Source organism: Pristiophorus japonicus, chromosome 5 (assembly GCF_044704955.1).
Source record: "Pristiophorus japonicus isolate sPriJap1 chromosome 5, sPriJap1.hap1, whole genome shotgun sequence".
Lineage (NCBI taxonomy): Eukaryota > Metazoa > Chordata > Chondrichthyes > Pristiophoridae > Pristiophorus > Pristiophorus japonicus.
The window spans coordinates 294039384-294055418 of NC_091981.1; the positions used below are offsets into that span (position 1 = coordinate 294039384).

The 16035-nt window shown below is 45.2% G+C and overlaps 1 protein-coding gene across 1 annotated transcript in view; it reads right to left on the reverse strand.

Annotated features, from left to right (window-relative positions):
* LOC139264173 (PH domain-containing protein DDB_G0287875-like) overlaps positions 1-16035 on the reverse strand; it is a 174817-nt gene that overhangs the window by 61911 nt on the left and 96871 nt on the right. The window contains exons 17-20 of the mRNA XM_070880257.1: positions 13436-13579; positions 12627-12719; positions 11830-11901; positions 2543-2599 (exon numbers count right to left, since the gene is read on the reverse strand). Of these exons, the coding sequence (XP_070736358.1) occupies positions 2543-2599; positions 11830-11901; positions 12627-12719; positions 13436-13579 (366 nt within the window). The remainder of the gene's footprint in view (positions 1-2542; positions 2600-11829; positions 11902-12626; positions 12720-13435; positions 13580-16035) is intronic.

The following is a 16035-nucleotide window of genomic DNA, read 5'->3' on the forward strand; positions in this document are numbered from 1 at the left end:
CTCGCCTCTCCTGGGCCCCAAACTCTCACCTCTCCTGGACTCCGAACTCTCACCTCTCCTGGGCCCCGAACCCTCACCTCTCCTGGACCCCGAACCCGCACCTCTCCTGGACCCCGAACCCTCACCTCTCCTGGGCCCCGAACTCTCACCTCTCCTGGGCCCCGAACCCTCACCTCTCCTGGACCCCGAACTCTCACCTCTCCTGGGCTCCGAACTCTCACCTCTTCTGGGCTCTGAACTCTCTGCCTCTCCTGGGCCCCGAACTCTTGCCTCTCCTGGGCCCCGAACTCTCACCTCTCCTGGGCCCCGAACCCTCACCTCTCCTGGGCCCCGAACCCTCACCTCTCCTGGACCCCGAACTCTCACCTCTCCTGGGCCCCGAACTCTCTGCCTCTCCTGGGCCCAGAACTCTTGCCTCTCCTGGGCCCCGAATGCTCGCCTCTCCTGGGTCCCGAACTCTGCCTCTCCTAGGCTCTGAACTATCGCATCACCACGGCCCCAACCTCATTGCTCCTCCGCTTCTCGCTGCCTCTCTTCCAGTACCTGGGACCCGACCCCGCCGATGGTCCCGCCCACACTCCAATCGGCGACCTGGATTATTGTGACGTCAATCCAGTTGCTCTCCTCGAAGCCATCGCTCTCCAAGAATAGCTCGTGCTGGGCCTGGGGCTTGCTCCTCCTTTTATCCCCAACTTGCCGCTGATATTGTCCCTCGTAGGCAGCGCCCTCCCGATCTGCGAGGGAACACCATCAGCGGCAGGTCGGGGATATAAGGCGGAGCCAGCCCCAGCTTCTCACCTTCTCGGTGGTGGCAAGGGCTGTTCCTTCATAATGACAAGGTTGTGAAGCATGCAGCATATCACTACAAATCTTGAGACCCGCTCAGCCGAGTACTGCAGGGCTCCTCCAGAGTGATCCAGGCTGCGGAATCGTTGCTTCAGGACAACAATTGTCTGCGCTATCAGATTTCTATGGCAGCGTAGCTCTCATTGTATGCCTGTTGTTCACATTTGCGTGGGGTTGCAAACCAGAGCCATGTTGTCACTGGATACCCCTCGTCACCCGTTAGCCACCCTTTGGCTTGCCATGGTGGTTGAAATGTAGCTGACGCAGAGGATTGCGCAGAATGAACACATTGTAATTGCTGCCAGGACACCGGGCATTGGCCTGCATGTTGTGCTGCCTGTGTCACACACCAGCTGCACGTTGAGGGAGTAGAATCCCTTTTTTTTCAGGTACATAGCAGAGTTGACATGAGGCGCCCGTAAAGCAATGTGCGTGCAGTTAATGGCACCCTGAGCCAAGGAGAAGCCTTCAATACATTAAAACCCTTGTGGTCACTCCACCTGCTTCTCTCTGGCAATAAAATGAAGTTATCTCTGCGTAGAGTGCCTCAGTGACCTCCCTTTGTGCAACAGTGTACTGCAAACTGTGAGAAGTTGCTAATGTCTCCAGCAGCTGCCTGCAAGGATAAAAGTTCATCGTTACGGTTACCTTCACAGCCACTGGCAATATGGTCCTTGCCTTGCTCTGAGGTTGGAGTTGAAGCAGTTGGCAGATTTCAGTGACAGCGCAGACAGCTCAAACATTGGCCATCATTGAAGTTCAGATCGGAGAATTATTCCCTGAACACCACTGGCAGATATTGCCTCCTGCTCAGAGCCCTTCTCCCCTCCTCCTCCTTCCTCTTTTAGCAGCTTGTCCTGCTCTGTGTGGCCTCTACTCGTTCTCTCAGTCATATTTGATTCCAAGAGAAAGGCCTGCTAGTGCACCCATGTCTGGGAGCAACTGATTTGTGCAGAAGCCTTAAAGTCAGCACAAAGTACTTCAGCACATGCCACAACACTCCCTGTAAATCTTTGAAACTTGGCACAATTATGGAAAATATCAGAAATGTGTAGAATTGTAGAAACAGCCAGAGGAAATAAACCAGCAACTAGCCTGTAAGTAGTTGATGATCCCTTTAAATAAGACAGGTGAGGAGTCTTTTACGTGTTCAGCTGTGCGAGGTTATGAGAGGGTGTAAACTGGAGCTTGGAGCTCCAAACTCTCAAATCAGCGATGCATGCTGATTGGCGTCATTATCTGTCTGTCCTACATACTTCTGGTGCACATTGGGTGCACAAACGTTATCCCTTTTAGCAAGATGGCGTCCGTGCACTTTCCATCAGAAGTGTGTGTACACACTTTGGGCAGCATTAAGGAACCCTAAGGAGCACTGTAGCTCCCAAAAAGCAGATGTTGCCATGTAGTTTTATCATGCAGCACCATATAGTTCAATCAGGAATAGGAATGCAGCAGATTTTCTTTCTCCTTGCTAATCTAGGGTGACACAGCCCACTTGTAGCACAATGAACGTTGTCCCTATTGGAATCACAAAACTCTGCACAAACAGATTTTGCAGGTATATATTAGTTCAACCACTTACTAAATAAACTCACAGCCTTTGGGGATGGGAGGGAGATGGAATCTAATTGTTATTTCTTCAAAAGAGAGCCTAAAAATCTTTCAATTAAACAAGTTCTCCACTTCCAGGACTTACGTGACAAATATGGCGGCTGCAAATATTCTGGTGGAATAGTATAGGGAAGCTTTACCCCTGTTAGTAAACAAAAAACAATGGAAAATATAAGTACAGTACATATTGAACGATGGTGGACAAGAACAACAACTTGCATTTATATAGTGCCATTAACGTAGTAAAACATCTTAAGGCGCTTTACAGGAGCGTTATCAAACAAAACTTGCACTGAAAATCGAAGATGCACAAAAGACCAGAATTGAAGGACCACAGAGATCCCTGAGGGTTGTAGGATTGGAGAAGGTTACAGAGCAAGGGAAGGGTGAGGCCATGGAGAGATTTTAAAATAAGGATAAGAATTTTAAAATCGAAGCATGTAGGTCAGCATGCCATAAACAAAAATATATTTGTTGAACAAATAAATATTCTGTAATGTGGACAACCTGAAGGAAATTCACATTGTTTCTGGCAACCAATAACACTCGATAAATTTGCTAGCACACCACAGTATAGATGCTCCGGCACTAGCGGAATATACACTGGAATTTCTACTGGTGGCATCTGGACAGATTCAAATGGAAGTTGGCTGTTTATATCCAATTTTCCAAGGCCAACTCATTAGTATAGCTTCAGATACAGATTCAGACAGGTGTAAGGAGCACACTAGCAGTGGGAGCAGGAAAATTGCATTGTAGTGAAATTTGAAGGATTGAGTCAATTGAAGCGAAGTGCAATAACAGAGAGGGACAGCATTCTGCAAGACTTTTGGAACCCTTCAAAAGACACAGATCTGCTGACCGAGGGCCCCATGGCCAGATGCGTTTGCCAGGGCCTGGATAAATGGTTAGTGTTGTCATGGCAAAGTGCAGCCAATAGGAATGTTAACTGTGAATCAGCTAATAATGCATTGCTTTCTGCATTATACTGGAAGCAGGGTACACTGGGATTGTGGTGCTGTTCTGAGCAAACCATATTGGTTATTCAGGCATTCATATAACTTAGTCATGCCATTGGGATTGCTGTCCTGCTTTTCTTTGGAAAGTGGGGCCTGCACCTGCACTAATCTGCTGCCAGAGTGAGGTATGGTCACAATGTTTGCAGATGTGGGTATTTGAAGAACGTAATTGGGCGAATGCTGCTGCCAGAATAACCAGGTGGCTTGGAACCGATCTCAGTGTAGAAGATGCAACAACGAGCATCTGGAGGGTGAACGAGGATGAACTGAAGAGGGAACTTGGAACAGGATGTCACAACTCAGACCCAGGGATCAATGGAGCAATATAATTCTCAATTTTTTCTTGTGAATTGCTGCTCAAAAAATGTAATGTATTAAGTCTTACTTATATCAAATAAAAATCACCACTGTTACCAATCTGGCATCAGCTTCGGACAATTGGAAAAAGTCCAAAAAGAGCTTAACCCTGGCCCCGCCACACATAGAGTTCTGTCTTGTCTGACTAACTTAATTGAATTTTTCGAGGAGGCAACCAGGAGGATCGATGAGGGTATGATGTAGTGTATATGGATTTTAGTAAAGCTTTCAGTAACGTCCCACATGACAGACTGGTCACAAAAGTAAAAGCCCCTGGGATCCAGGGCAAAGTGGCAAGTTGGATCCAAAATTGGCTCAGATGCAGGAAGCAAAGGGTGACGGTTGATGGGTGTTTTTGTGACTGGAAGGCTGTATCCAGTGTGGTTCTGCAGGGCTCATTGCTGGGTCCCTTGTTTTCTGTGGTATATATCAATGACTTGGACTTGAATGTTGGGGATATGATTAAGATGTTTGCACATTACACTGAAATAGGCTGTGCGGTTAATAATGAAGAAGAAAGCTGCGGACTGCAGGAAGATATCAATGTACTGGTCAGGTGGGCAGAACAGTGGCAAATGGAATTCAATCCGGATAAGTGTAAGGTAATGTATTTGGGGAGATCTAACAAGACAAGGAAATATATATTAAATGTTACGACACTGAAAAGTGTAAAAGGAACAAAGGGACCTTGGAGTGCAGGTCCACAGATCCCTGAAGGAGCAGGCCAGGTAGATAAGGTGGTTAAGGCGGCATATGGAATACTTGCCTTTATTAGTCGAGGAATAGAATACAAGAGCAAGGAGGTAATGCTTGAACTTTATAAAACACAAGTTAGGCCACAGCTGGAGTACTGTGTGCAATTCTCGTCACCACATTACAGGAAAAATGTGACTGCACTGGAAAGGGTGCAGAGGAGATTTACAAGAATGTTGCCTGGGACTGGAGAATTTTGGCTATGAAGAAAGATTGGAGATGCTGGGTCTGATTTCTTTGGAACAGAGGAGGCTGAAGGGGAGACCTGATTGAGGTGTATAAAATTATGAGGACCTGGATAGAATGAATAGGAAGGACCTGTTTCCCTTGGCGGAGGGCTCAACAACCAGAGGGCATAGAAACATAGAAATTTACAGCAGAAGGAGGCCATTTTGGTCCATCATGTCCGCACCGGCTGACAAAGAGCCACATGGCCTTCGGTCAACAGCCCTGAAGGGTACATGATCTTAGAATAAGGGGCCGCCCATTTAAAACAGAGATGAGGAGGAATTTCTTCTCTCAGAAGGTTGTAAATCTATGGAATTTTCTGCCTCGGAGAACTGTGGAAGCTGGGACATTGAATAAATTTATATATTTCCAAGTAGATGGTGTGTGACTTGGAGGGGAACTTGCAGGTGATGGTGCTCCCATTCGCCTGCTGCCCTTGCCCTTCTAGGTGCTGGAGGTAGAGGTTTGGGAGGTGCTGCCGAAGAAGCCTTGTTGAATTTGCTGTAGTGCTGCTTGTAGCTGGTACACACTACAGTCACGGTACGCCGATGGTGGAGGGAGTGAATGTTTAAGGTGGTGGATGGGGTACCAATCAAGCGGGCTTCTTTTCCCTGGATGGTTCTTCTTGAGTATTGTTGGAGCTGCACTCATCCAGGCAGCTGGAGTATATTCCATCACACTCCTAACTTGTGCCTTGTAGATGGTGGAAAAACTTTGGGGAGTCAGGAGGTGAGACACTCGCCACAGAATACCCAGCCTCTGACCTGCTCTTGTTGCCACGCTATTTATGAGGCTGGTCCAGTTAAGTTTCTGGTCAATGGTGGCCCCCCAAGATGTTAGTGGGGGATTTGGCGATGGTAATGCCATTGAATGTTAAGGGGCAGTGGTTAGACTCTCGCTTGCTGGAGATAGTCATTGCTTGGCATGTGTGTGGCTCGAATGTTACTTGCCACTTATCAGCCCAAGCCTGAATGTCATCCAGGTCTTACTGTATTCAGGCATGGGCTGCTGCATTATCTGAGGAGTTGCGAATGGAACTGAACACTGTGCAGTCATCAGCGAACATCCCCACTTCTGAACTTATGATGGAAGGAAGGTCACTGAAGATGGTTGGGCCTAGGACACTGCCCTGAGGAACTCCTGCAGCGATGTCCTGGGGCTGTGATGATTGACCTCCAACGACCATAACCATCTTCCTTTGTGCTAGGTCTGACTCCAGCCAGTGGAGAGTTTTCCCCCTGATTCCCATTGACTTCAGTTTTACTAGAGCTCCTTGATGCCACACTCGGTCAAATGCTGCATTGATGTCGAGGTCAGTCACTCTCACCTCACCTCTGGAATTCAGCTCTTTTGTCCATGTTTGGACTGTAAGGGGATAAAATATGGTCACTAAAGTGGAAGTAGACAGACAGATAGATGGTCACTAAAGTGGATACTGAAGGTAGTGAATTGATCTGACATATGGTCCAGATTTTAGGGCTTATCAGTATTAGGAGGCTCTGAGGAATCGAGAGTTTCTCTACCTTATGGTAGGGATTGCAATATATTGTAATTTTACAGATTGTATGTAAAACTCGCTTATGTATGTAAAGCACAACACACACTTACATTGGGTTTTAAGAAGAGGAAGCAGCAAAGCTTGCTATGCAGCAAAGCTTGATGGTTAATGAACCATCCGTTGTGTTAACCTTAATACAAACTGAAGGAAACTTACATTCAGTACAGAATAACATCCACCAAGGACAATGGAGAGTCAACAGTCTAGAAATATAGATTGTAGCAGCATCTGAAAATCAGATAGCAAACCCTGGGAAGCAAGGTTAATTCACATATCATGAGGAACTGAGGCAAAGTTAACCGGTCAAAGTTGACACCACTGAACAACACATTACAGAAGGGTGACTTAATGGGAGATGGACAGGTGGGAGGAACTATTCAGAGCCAGTCTGACAAGGGACAACAAATCAATGTAACTTCACTGATAGCATAGGCCAATCGACAGTTTTGTAGGAGGGTCGCACACCTCGAAAAATGTATAACTCTAGCTGTAAAATCTCTGTTGTTAGAAAGTTCATCCGTGAACACTTCCCCTGCACGCTTGAATAAAAACCGAGGTTTGGTCTTAGTGATTCTGTGGTCACTATACGGGCAGGTGTCGATTCCTTATATCAGGGAGTCCACCTTGAAGAAGAGAAGTCTTCTTTTTACCCCAACAGGACCAAGGCTGTAATGAAGTCTGTAATGCCGAGTGTTCCTGTTGGAACCCAAACTGGGTATCAGTGAGCAGGTTATCGCTGAGTAAGTACCGCTTGATGGCACCGTGGATGACACCTTCCATCACTTTGCTGATGATTGAGAGTAGACTGATAGGGCGGTAATTGACCGGATTGTATTTGTCCTGCTTTTTGTGGACAGGACATATCTGAGCAGTTTTCCACATTGCTGGATAGATGCTAGTGTTGTAGCTGTACTGGAACAGCCTGGCTAGAGGCACGGCCAATTCTGGAGCACAAGTCTTCAGCACAACAGCCGGGATGTTGTCGGGGCCCATAGCCTTTGCTTTATCCAATGCACTCAGCCATTTCTTGATATCACGTGGAGTGAATCGAATTGGCTGAAGACTGGCTTCTGTGATGGTGAGGACCACAGGAGGAAGCCGATATAGATCATCCACTCAGCACTTCTGGCTGAAGGTGGTTGTAAACACTTCAGCCTTTTCTTTTTCACTCACATGCTGGGTTCAGCCATCATTGAGGATGGGGATATTCATGGAGCCTCCTCCACCCGTTAGTTATTTAATGGTCCACCACCATTCTCGGCTTTTTCTCGGCAGGTCTACAGAGCTTTGATCTGATCCGTTGATTGTGGAATTGATTAGCCTAGTCTATAGCATGCTGCTTCCGCTTTTTAGCACGCTTGTTGTTGGGGTAAAAGGAAGACTTCGCTCCCTCGAAGCGGATTACTTTATATAGGAAGTCGACATCTGCCCTTCTGTTGGGGTAAAAGGAAGACTTCTCTCCCTCAGGATGGACTACCTGATATAGGTAATCAACACCTCGCCTGTCGCCCTCCGTATAACGACCACTGAATTAAACAAACAAAACCGTAGGTTCAACCAGCTTTATTTTGAGCAAATGCAAGGGAAGGTTCAATCGCGGATCCTTCAAAATACAAGAGGTTTCGAGTATAATTTATACAGGTTTTGGAGAGGAGCTACCCTCCTACAAAATCATCGATAGGTCTATTGCTATCAGCGGAGTTACATTGATTTGTCGACTCTTATCAGACTGGCTCTGAGTGATACATGCGATTGTCCATTTCCCATCATATGTTAATTATGTTGTTCCATGATTTGCACTTTGCCACAGTCAAGATGTCGCCTGAAGTAACTGTTCCAAAATACTGGCTTTCTTATCTCTTCCTCAGAGACTTATAATCCAAATTGTAACTACTGATTTCTGCTGTTTTGCTAAGTGTTACTAAGGTTAACCATACAGTTTTAATGCGTTATAATGTGCTATACCTACATAAGCAAGATACAATAGGCAATTATTCCTCAGACCCTCCTTATACTGATTAGTTCACTACCTTCAGCATCTGTCTGCTCTTTGCCTGCCACAATTCGATATCCCTTACACATGTAGTTCTGTGCTGCTGCTTCTCCAGGTTGGCACCTAATTTTTATGAATGCCTGGTGCTGCTCCTGGAATGCTCTTCTACACTTCATTGAACCAGGGTTGGTCCCCAGGCCTGATGGTAAAGGTAGAGGGAGGGATATATCGGACCATGAGGTTACAGATTGTGGTGGAAAACAATTCTGCTGCTGCTGATAGCCCACAGCGCCTCATGGATGCCCAGTTTTGAGCTGCTAGATCTATTCTTCATCTATCCCATTTAGCACGGTGATAGTGCCACACAACACGATGGAGGGTATCCTCAGTGTGAAGATGGAACTTTGTCTTCACAATGACTGTGTGATGGTCACTGCTACCAATGCTGTCACTGACAGATGCTTCTGTGACAGGTAGATTGGCGAGGACGAGGTCAAGTAGGTTTTTTCCTCGTGTTGGTTCTCTCACCACCTGCTGCAGGCCCAGTCTGGCAGCTATGTCCTTCAGGACTTGGCCAGCTCGATCAGTAGTGGTGCTGCTGAGCCACTCTTGATGATGGACATTGAAGTCCCAACCCAGAGGACATTCTGTGCCCTTGCAACTCTCAGTGCTTCTTCCAAGTGGTGTTCAACATGAAAGAGTACTCATTTATCAGCAGAGGGAGGGCGGTAGGTGGTAATCAGCAGGAGGTTTCCTGGCCCATGATTGACCTGAAGCCATGAAACTTCATGGGATCCGGAGTCAATGTTGAGGACTCCCAGGACCACGCCCTCCCGACTGTATACCTCTGTGCCACCACCCCTGGTGGGTCTGTCCTGCCGGTGGGACAGGACATACCCAGGGATGGTGATGGAGGAGTCTGGGACATTGGCTGAAAGGTATAATTCTGTGAGTATGGCTATGTTAGGCTGTTGCTTGACTAGTCTGTGGGACAGCTCTCACAATTTTGGCACAAGCCCCCAGATGTTAGTGAGGAGGACTTTGCAGGGTTGACGGGCTGGGTGTGCCGTTGTCGTGTCCATAGCCAGTGCCGAGGTCGATGCCAGGTGGTCCGTCTAGTTTTATTTTTATTATTGTTTTTCGTAGCGGTTGTATACAATTGGGTGTCTTGCTAGGCCATTTCAGAGGGCAGTGAAGTGTCAACCAATTGCTGTGGGTCTAGAGCCACATATAGGCCTGACCGGGTAAGGACGGCAGATTTCCTTCCCTGAAGGACATTAGTGAACCAAATGGGTTTTTATGACAATCTGGTAGTTTCTTGTACATGAATCACAGAAAGTTAACATGCAGGTACAGCAAGCAATTAAGAAAGCAAATGCTTTGTTAGCTTTTGTCACAAAGGGATTAGAGTATAAAGTAAAGAAGCCTTACTACAATAATACAGAGCATTGGTGGGGCCACATCTGGAGTACTGTGTACAGTTCTGGTCTCCTTATATAAGGAAAGACTTGCCATAGAGGGAGTGTACAACAAAGGTTCACCAGACTGATTCCTGGGATGGGAGGATTGTCCTATGAGGAAAGTAAACTAGGCCTATATTCTCTAGTTTAGAAGAATGGGAGGTGATCTAATTGAAACATAATTCTTAAGGGGCTTGATAGGATTTAATGCTGGGAAAATGTTTCCCCTGGCTGGGGAATTGAGAATATGGGGTCATAGTCTCAGAATAAGGGTCAGGCCATTTAGGACCAAGAGGAGGAGAAATTTCTTCACTGAGTTGTGAATCTTTGGAATTCTCTATCCCAGAGAGCTGTGGATGCTCAGTCGTTGAGTATATTTGAGACAGAGGTCGATAAATTTTGGGGAACTATGGGAATAATGTGGGAAAGTGGAGTTGAAGTAGAAGATCAGCCATGATTTTGTTGAATGGTGGAGCAGGCTCGAGGGGCCAAATGATCTACTCCAGCTCCTATTTCTTATGTTCTTGAGGTATTGATCAGTCATGATCTAATTGAATGGCAGAACAGGCTTGAGGGGCTTAATGGCCTCCTGTTCCTATTTTTCAATTTTTCATACCAGCCATCCTACAAGATAAGGAAACACAAGTAGAAAGGGGTGAAAAGCCAGTTCAGGACAACAGTCAGGAGATACTTCTTGTACAAAGAGAGATCAATAATGGGAATGTTCCTGTGCATAAGGTAGTGGAGTCAAATGCTTTAGAAATCATGCAGATCATAAGTTTCTATCAAAGGAAGAGCCCAATGGCCTGAATGGCCCTCCTCATCTGGGCCTTGTCTTTTTGACAGAAAGGTATAAGCACGAGGAACTAGGCTTGCCACTGCCTCAAACCCTTTCTGTAGGATTCTTACAGCCAAGCAGAGAATGGGATATATTTCCTCCAATTACTGTAGGCAGGACTTGAACCCTACATCCCAGAGGTGAAATGTCATTGTGTTTACCTAATCTATAGAGGCAGATAGATTTTTAACACATAACTCGGTTTAAGACATTGCAACAGTTTAAAATATGTTTCTTATTTTCCTTGATAGCAACAGGATGGAGACACCAACAGATTTTTTTCACTCTAAAATGGCAGGTAGTGTTTATATTAGATGAAATGCAGCAGGAGAAGATAAAAACTACAATTTATCAATATTAAATACATGGTTAGTACTTCTTTATTTGTTCTTTACTCTCCCTCGTCTGACAACTCATGCCAGGGTACTGTTCCACCCTCTAGTAACTCACTTTTCATGTGTGAAGTCTGTAAAGTATTTAGCAGTGAAGGGCATTAAGAGAGCCCACTCTTAATGCCCTTCTGACCCCATGCAGCAGGAGTCACTGAGTAGAGGATCAATCCATAATTTCCCCTTCTCTAACCTAGGGGCACAGAGCGAAATGCATTGCTCCTATCGCGCTGGAACATAGGTATAGGAGGAGGCTATTCAGCCCATTGAATCTGTTCCACCATTCAATGGCTGATCTGTATCTTAACTCCATTTACCCACCTTCGTTCCATATTCCTTAATAACCTTACCCAACAAAAATCTATCAATCTCAGTTTAAATTGACCTCCATCCATAACAGTTTTTTGGGGGAGAGAGTTCCAGATTTCACCAACCCTTATGTGAAGAAGTGCTTCCTAACATCACCTCTGAATAGCCTAGCTCTAAGGTTAAGGTTATGCCTCCTTGTTCTTGTCTACCTCACGAGAGGAAATAGTTTTTCTCTATCAACCCTATCAAATTCTTTAACCATCAAAAACACAAAAGGATCACCCCTTTTTCTTCTATACTCGAGGAATACAAATCAAGTATATGCAGCTCAGTAAACTCAGCACATGCTGGGATCTTCCAGCTGCATACCGATAAATTATTAATTAGATCAACTATCTGATCACTACACTTTGGAAAGAGTGCTGCAATATCCTGCCATTAAAGAATTTCTGCAGTTTCAGAACTTACCAGTGGGCTCCAGTGCACATGGCAGTGAATCTGGCAGTGGCTCTGCCAGTGGTCCTGGCGTTCTCTCTCGTTCTGTTAGTTAAACAGAGGACAGACACACTTAGCTCAAAACTAGATCAAACAAAAATCTGCTTACAGTAATTGCTGGGTGGCAAACCATCAATGAAAGCAGATACATTAATGTTGCACAAGAAATGATCCTGACAGATGAACTACCCAAAGGAAGTTCACAATGTGGGGTCAGATTAACCTAACCTGCCTGGCGGGAAACTGATGGGATCAGATCGGGGGTTGCCCCATTTTGAAACGAGCAGTCTATCCGATCCTGTCAGTTTACCATTGGGCGAGTTAGGTTAAAATTATGTCCACATTGTTTTTTGGGGAGCCAGGTAGGCTTCCCACACAGTTAAAAATTCCTGTTAGCCATCGGTCTTTACAGTTCTGAACAAATGTGCCCAGTTCTGTCATTGCGTCTCTGCTGCACTTTAAAAGCAAGCATTAAACTTCACAACTCTGAGGCCAGTATAAGGTCACGTCACATCTTAGCGGCCACAAAAGAAAAATGTCCTCAAAAATGCATCCGTCGCACTCCCACTTGTGCTGCTAACCCTCGTCCGTCCCGAATGTGACCGCCTCCTGTATCGGGGTGGGGGGACAGCACAGTCAGGGGGAGGGGGATCTCCTACTTTCAGGTACATACAGATCATTACTCACTAGGTCACCTTTCTAATCGCTACACTTTGGAAAGCTGCTTCAATATCCTGCCATTAAAGAATTTCTGTAGTTTCAGAACTTACCAGGCATGATGGGTGGCTGGTACTCCAGCCTTGGCTTTGGATACTGAATTGCCTTTGGTTGTGGCTTTGGTACAGGGCAAACCGGAGGTGCTTCTGTTAATAAATAATTAGGACAGACACACTTAGCTCAAAACTAGAACATCAAACAAAAATCTACTTACGGTAATTACTGGGTGGCAATCCATCAATGAAATGTTGCACAAGAAATGATCCTGACAGATGAACTGCCCAACGGAAATTCACAATGTGGGGTCAGTTTATCCTAACCTGCCTGGTGGGAAACTGATGGGATCAGATCAGTTGCCCCATTTTGAAATGACCAGTCTATCCGATCCTGTCAGTTTACCCTTGGGCAGGTTAGGTTGAAATTATGTCCACATTGTTTTCTTGGGAGCCAGGTAGGCTTCCTACACAGTTAAAAATTCCTGTTAGCCATCGATCTTACAGTTCTGAACAAATGTGCCCGGTTCTGTCATTGCGCCTCTGCTGCACTTTAAAAGCAAGCATTAAACTTCACAACTCTGAGGCCAGTATAAGGTCACGTCACATCTTAGCGACCACAAAAGAAAAATGTCCTCAAAAATGCATCCGTCGCACTCCCGCTTGTGCTGCTAACCCTCGTACATCCCGAATGTGACCCCCCCCCCGCCCCGTATCAGGGCGGGGTCGGCACATTCAGGGGGAGGGGGATCTCCTGCTTTCAGGTACTTACAGATCATTACTCACTAGGTCACCTCTCTAATCGCTATACTTTGGAAAGGTGCTTCAATATCTTGCCATTAAAGAATTTCTATAGTTTCAGAACTTACGTATGGGAATCATGGGAGGCGGCAGGTTAGCCGGCACTGGCCGAAACATTGGGTACATGCTTTGCTGCAACATTTCCAAAGTTGGCTGTACGGCTGGTGGGGGTGTTATGGCCCGAGGAAAATTGGTATAGTATGGCAACTTTTCTGTTAACAAAAGTAGAGGACACACTTTGATCAAAACTAGAACATCAACAAAAAGAATCTACTTACAATAACTACTGATTGGCAAACCATCAATGAAAACACAGGTATGTTCTAATACTACTTAGAATTTACAGCAAATAGTCCATTCGGCCCAACTGGTCTGTGCCAGTGTTTATGCTCCACACGAGTCTCCTCCCATCCCATTTCATCTAACTGCATCAGCATATCCTTCTATTCCTTTTTCCTTCATGCACTTATCGAGCTTAGTGTCAGCTGTGGCTCAGTAGCACCCTCGCCTCTGAGTCAGAAGGTTGTTAGCACATAAATCTAGGGTGACACTCCAGTGCAGTGCTGAGCGTTATACTGTTGGAGGTGCTACCTTTTGGAGGAGACATTAAACCGAGGCCCCGTCTGCTCTCTCAGGTGGACGTAAAAGACCCCCATGGCACTATTTTTTTGAAGAATAGGGAAGTTAGCCCCAGTAATGTTTATCCTGGCCAATATTTATCCCTCAATCGATATCTCAAAAAAAAAATTCTGCTCATTATCACATTGTTATTTGTGAGAACTTGCTGTGCACAAATTGGCTGCCGCATTTCCTACATTGCAACAGTGATTACACTTCAAAAAGTACTTAATTGGCTGTAAAGCGCTTTGGGAGGTCCGGTGGCCGTGAAAGGCGCTGTATCTTAAAGTCATCTATGTGATTTGCCTCAACTTCTCCACATGGTAGGAAATTCCACATTGTAACCACACTTTGGGTAATACAGTTTCTCCTGAATTCTTTATTGGATTTATTAGTGACTATCTTGGCCCCTAGTTTTGGTCCCCTCACAAGTCTAACCTATGAATCCCTTTTTAAAATTTAAATACCTCCATTAAGTCAACATTGCAAAGGAAATCTAAGATTCAAGATTTAGGTAAGAATTACTTCAATGGGTTGAGAAATAGATTGTCCACAGTAAACTTAGTAAATCTGTTAGTGGGTAAAATGACAGAAGATCAGTGGGAGATGTTCAAAGAAGAATGAACGTGATACAAAACCAGTTTATACCGCCTAAGGGGCAGATGTTCTACATGGACGACTAAATAGATAAGGGAAAACATAAAACTAATTGAAAAAGCATATGAGAATGCAAACTTTAACACACATCCTGGCGAATGGGTGGGATACAAAGAACAGCGCAGATGGATGTTAACGGATATGATGTAATTGGGATTACGGAGACATGGCTCCAGGGTGACCAAGGCTGGGAACTCAACATCCAGGGGTATTCAATATTCAGGAAGGATAGACAGAAAGGAAAAGGAGGTGGGATAGCATTGCTGGTTAAAGAGGAAATTAACACCATAGTAAGGAAGGACATTAGCTTGGATGATGTGGAATCTGTATGGGTAGAGCTGCAGAACATCAAAGGGCAGAAAACGCTAGTGGGAGTTGGGTACAGACCACCAAACAGCAGTAGTGAGGTTGGGGTCAGCATCAAACAAGAAATTAGGGATGCGTGCAATAAAGGTACAGCAGTTATCATGGGCGACTTTAATCTACATATAGATTGGGCTAACCAAACTGGTAGCAATGCGATGGAGGAGGATTTCCTGGAGTATATAAGGGATGGTTATCTAGACCAATATGTCGAGCAACCAACTAGCGAGCAGGCCATGCTAGACTAGGTGTTGTGTAATGAGAGAGGATTAATTAGCAATCTTGTTGTGTAAGGCCCCTTGGGGAAGAGTGACCATAATATGGTAGAATTCTTCATTAAGATGGATAGTGACACAGTTAATTCAGAGACTAGGGTCCTGAACTTAAAGAAAGGTAAGCTCGATGGTATGAGACGTGAATTGGCTAGGATAGACTGGCGAATGATACTTAAAGGGTTGACGGTGGATAGGCAATAGCATACATTTAAAGATCACATGGATGAACTACAACAATTGTACATCCCCGTCTGGCGTAAAAGTAAAACGAGGAAGGTGGCTCAATCATGGCTAACAAGGGAAATTAGGGATAGTGATAAATCCAAGGAAGAGGCATATAAATTGGCCAGAAAAAGCAGCAAACCTGAGGACTGGGAGAAATTTAGAATTCAGCAGAGGAGAAAGAGTTTAATTAGGAGGGGAAAAATAGAGTTTGAGAATAAGCTTGCAAAAACTGACTGCAAAAGCTTCTATAGATATGTGAAGAGAAAAAGATTAGTGAAGACAAATGTAGGTCCCTTGCAGTCAGAATCAGGTGAATTTATAAAGGGGAACAAAGAAATGGCAGACCAAATGAACAAATACTTTGGTTCTGTCTTCACGAAGGAAGACACAAAAAACCTTCCGGAAATAGTAGGGGACCGAGGGTCTAGCAAGAAGGAGGAACTGAAAGAAATCCTTATTAGTCAGGAAATTGTGTTAGGGAAATTAATGGGATTGAAGGCCAATAAATCCCCAGGGCCAGATAGTCTGCA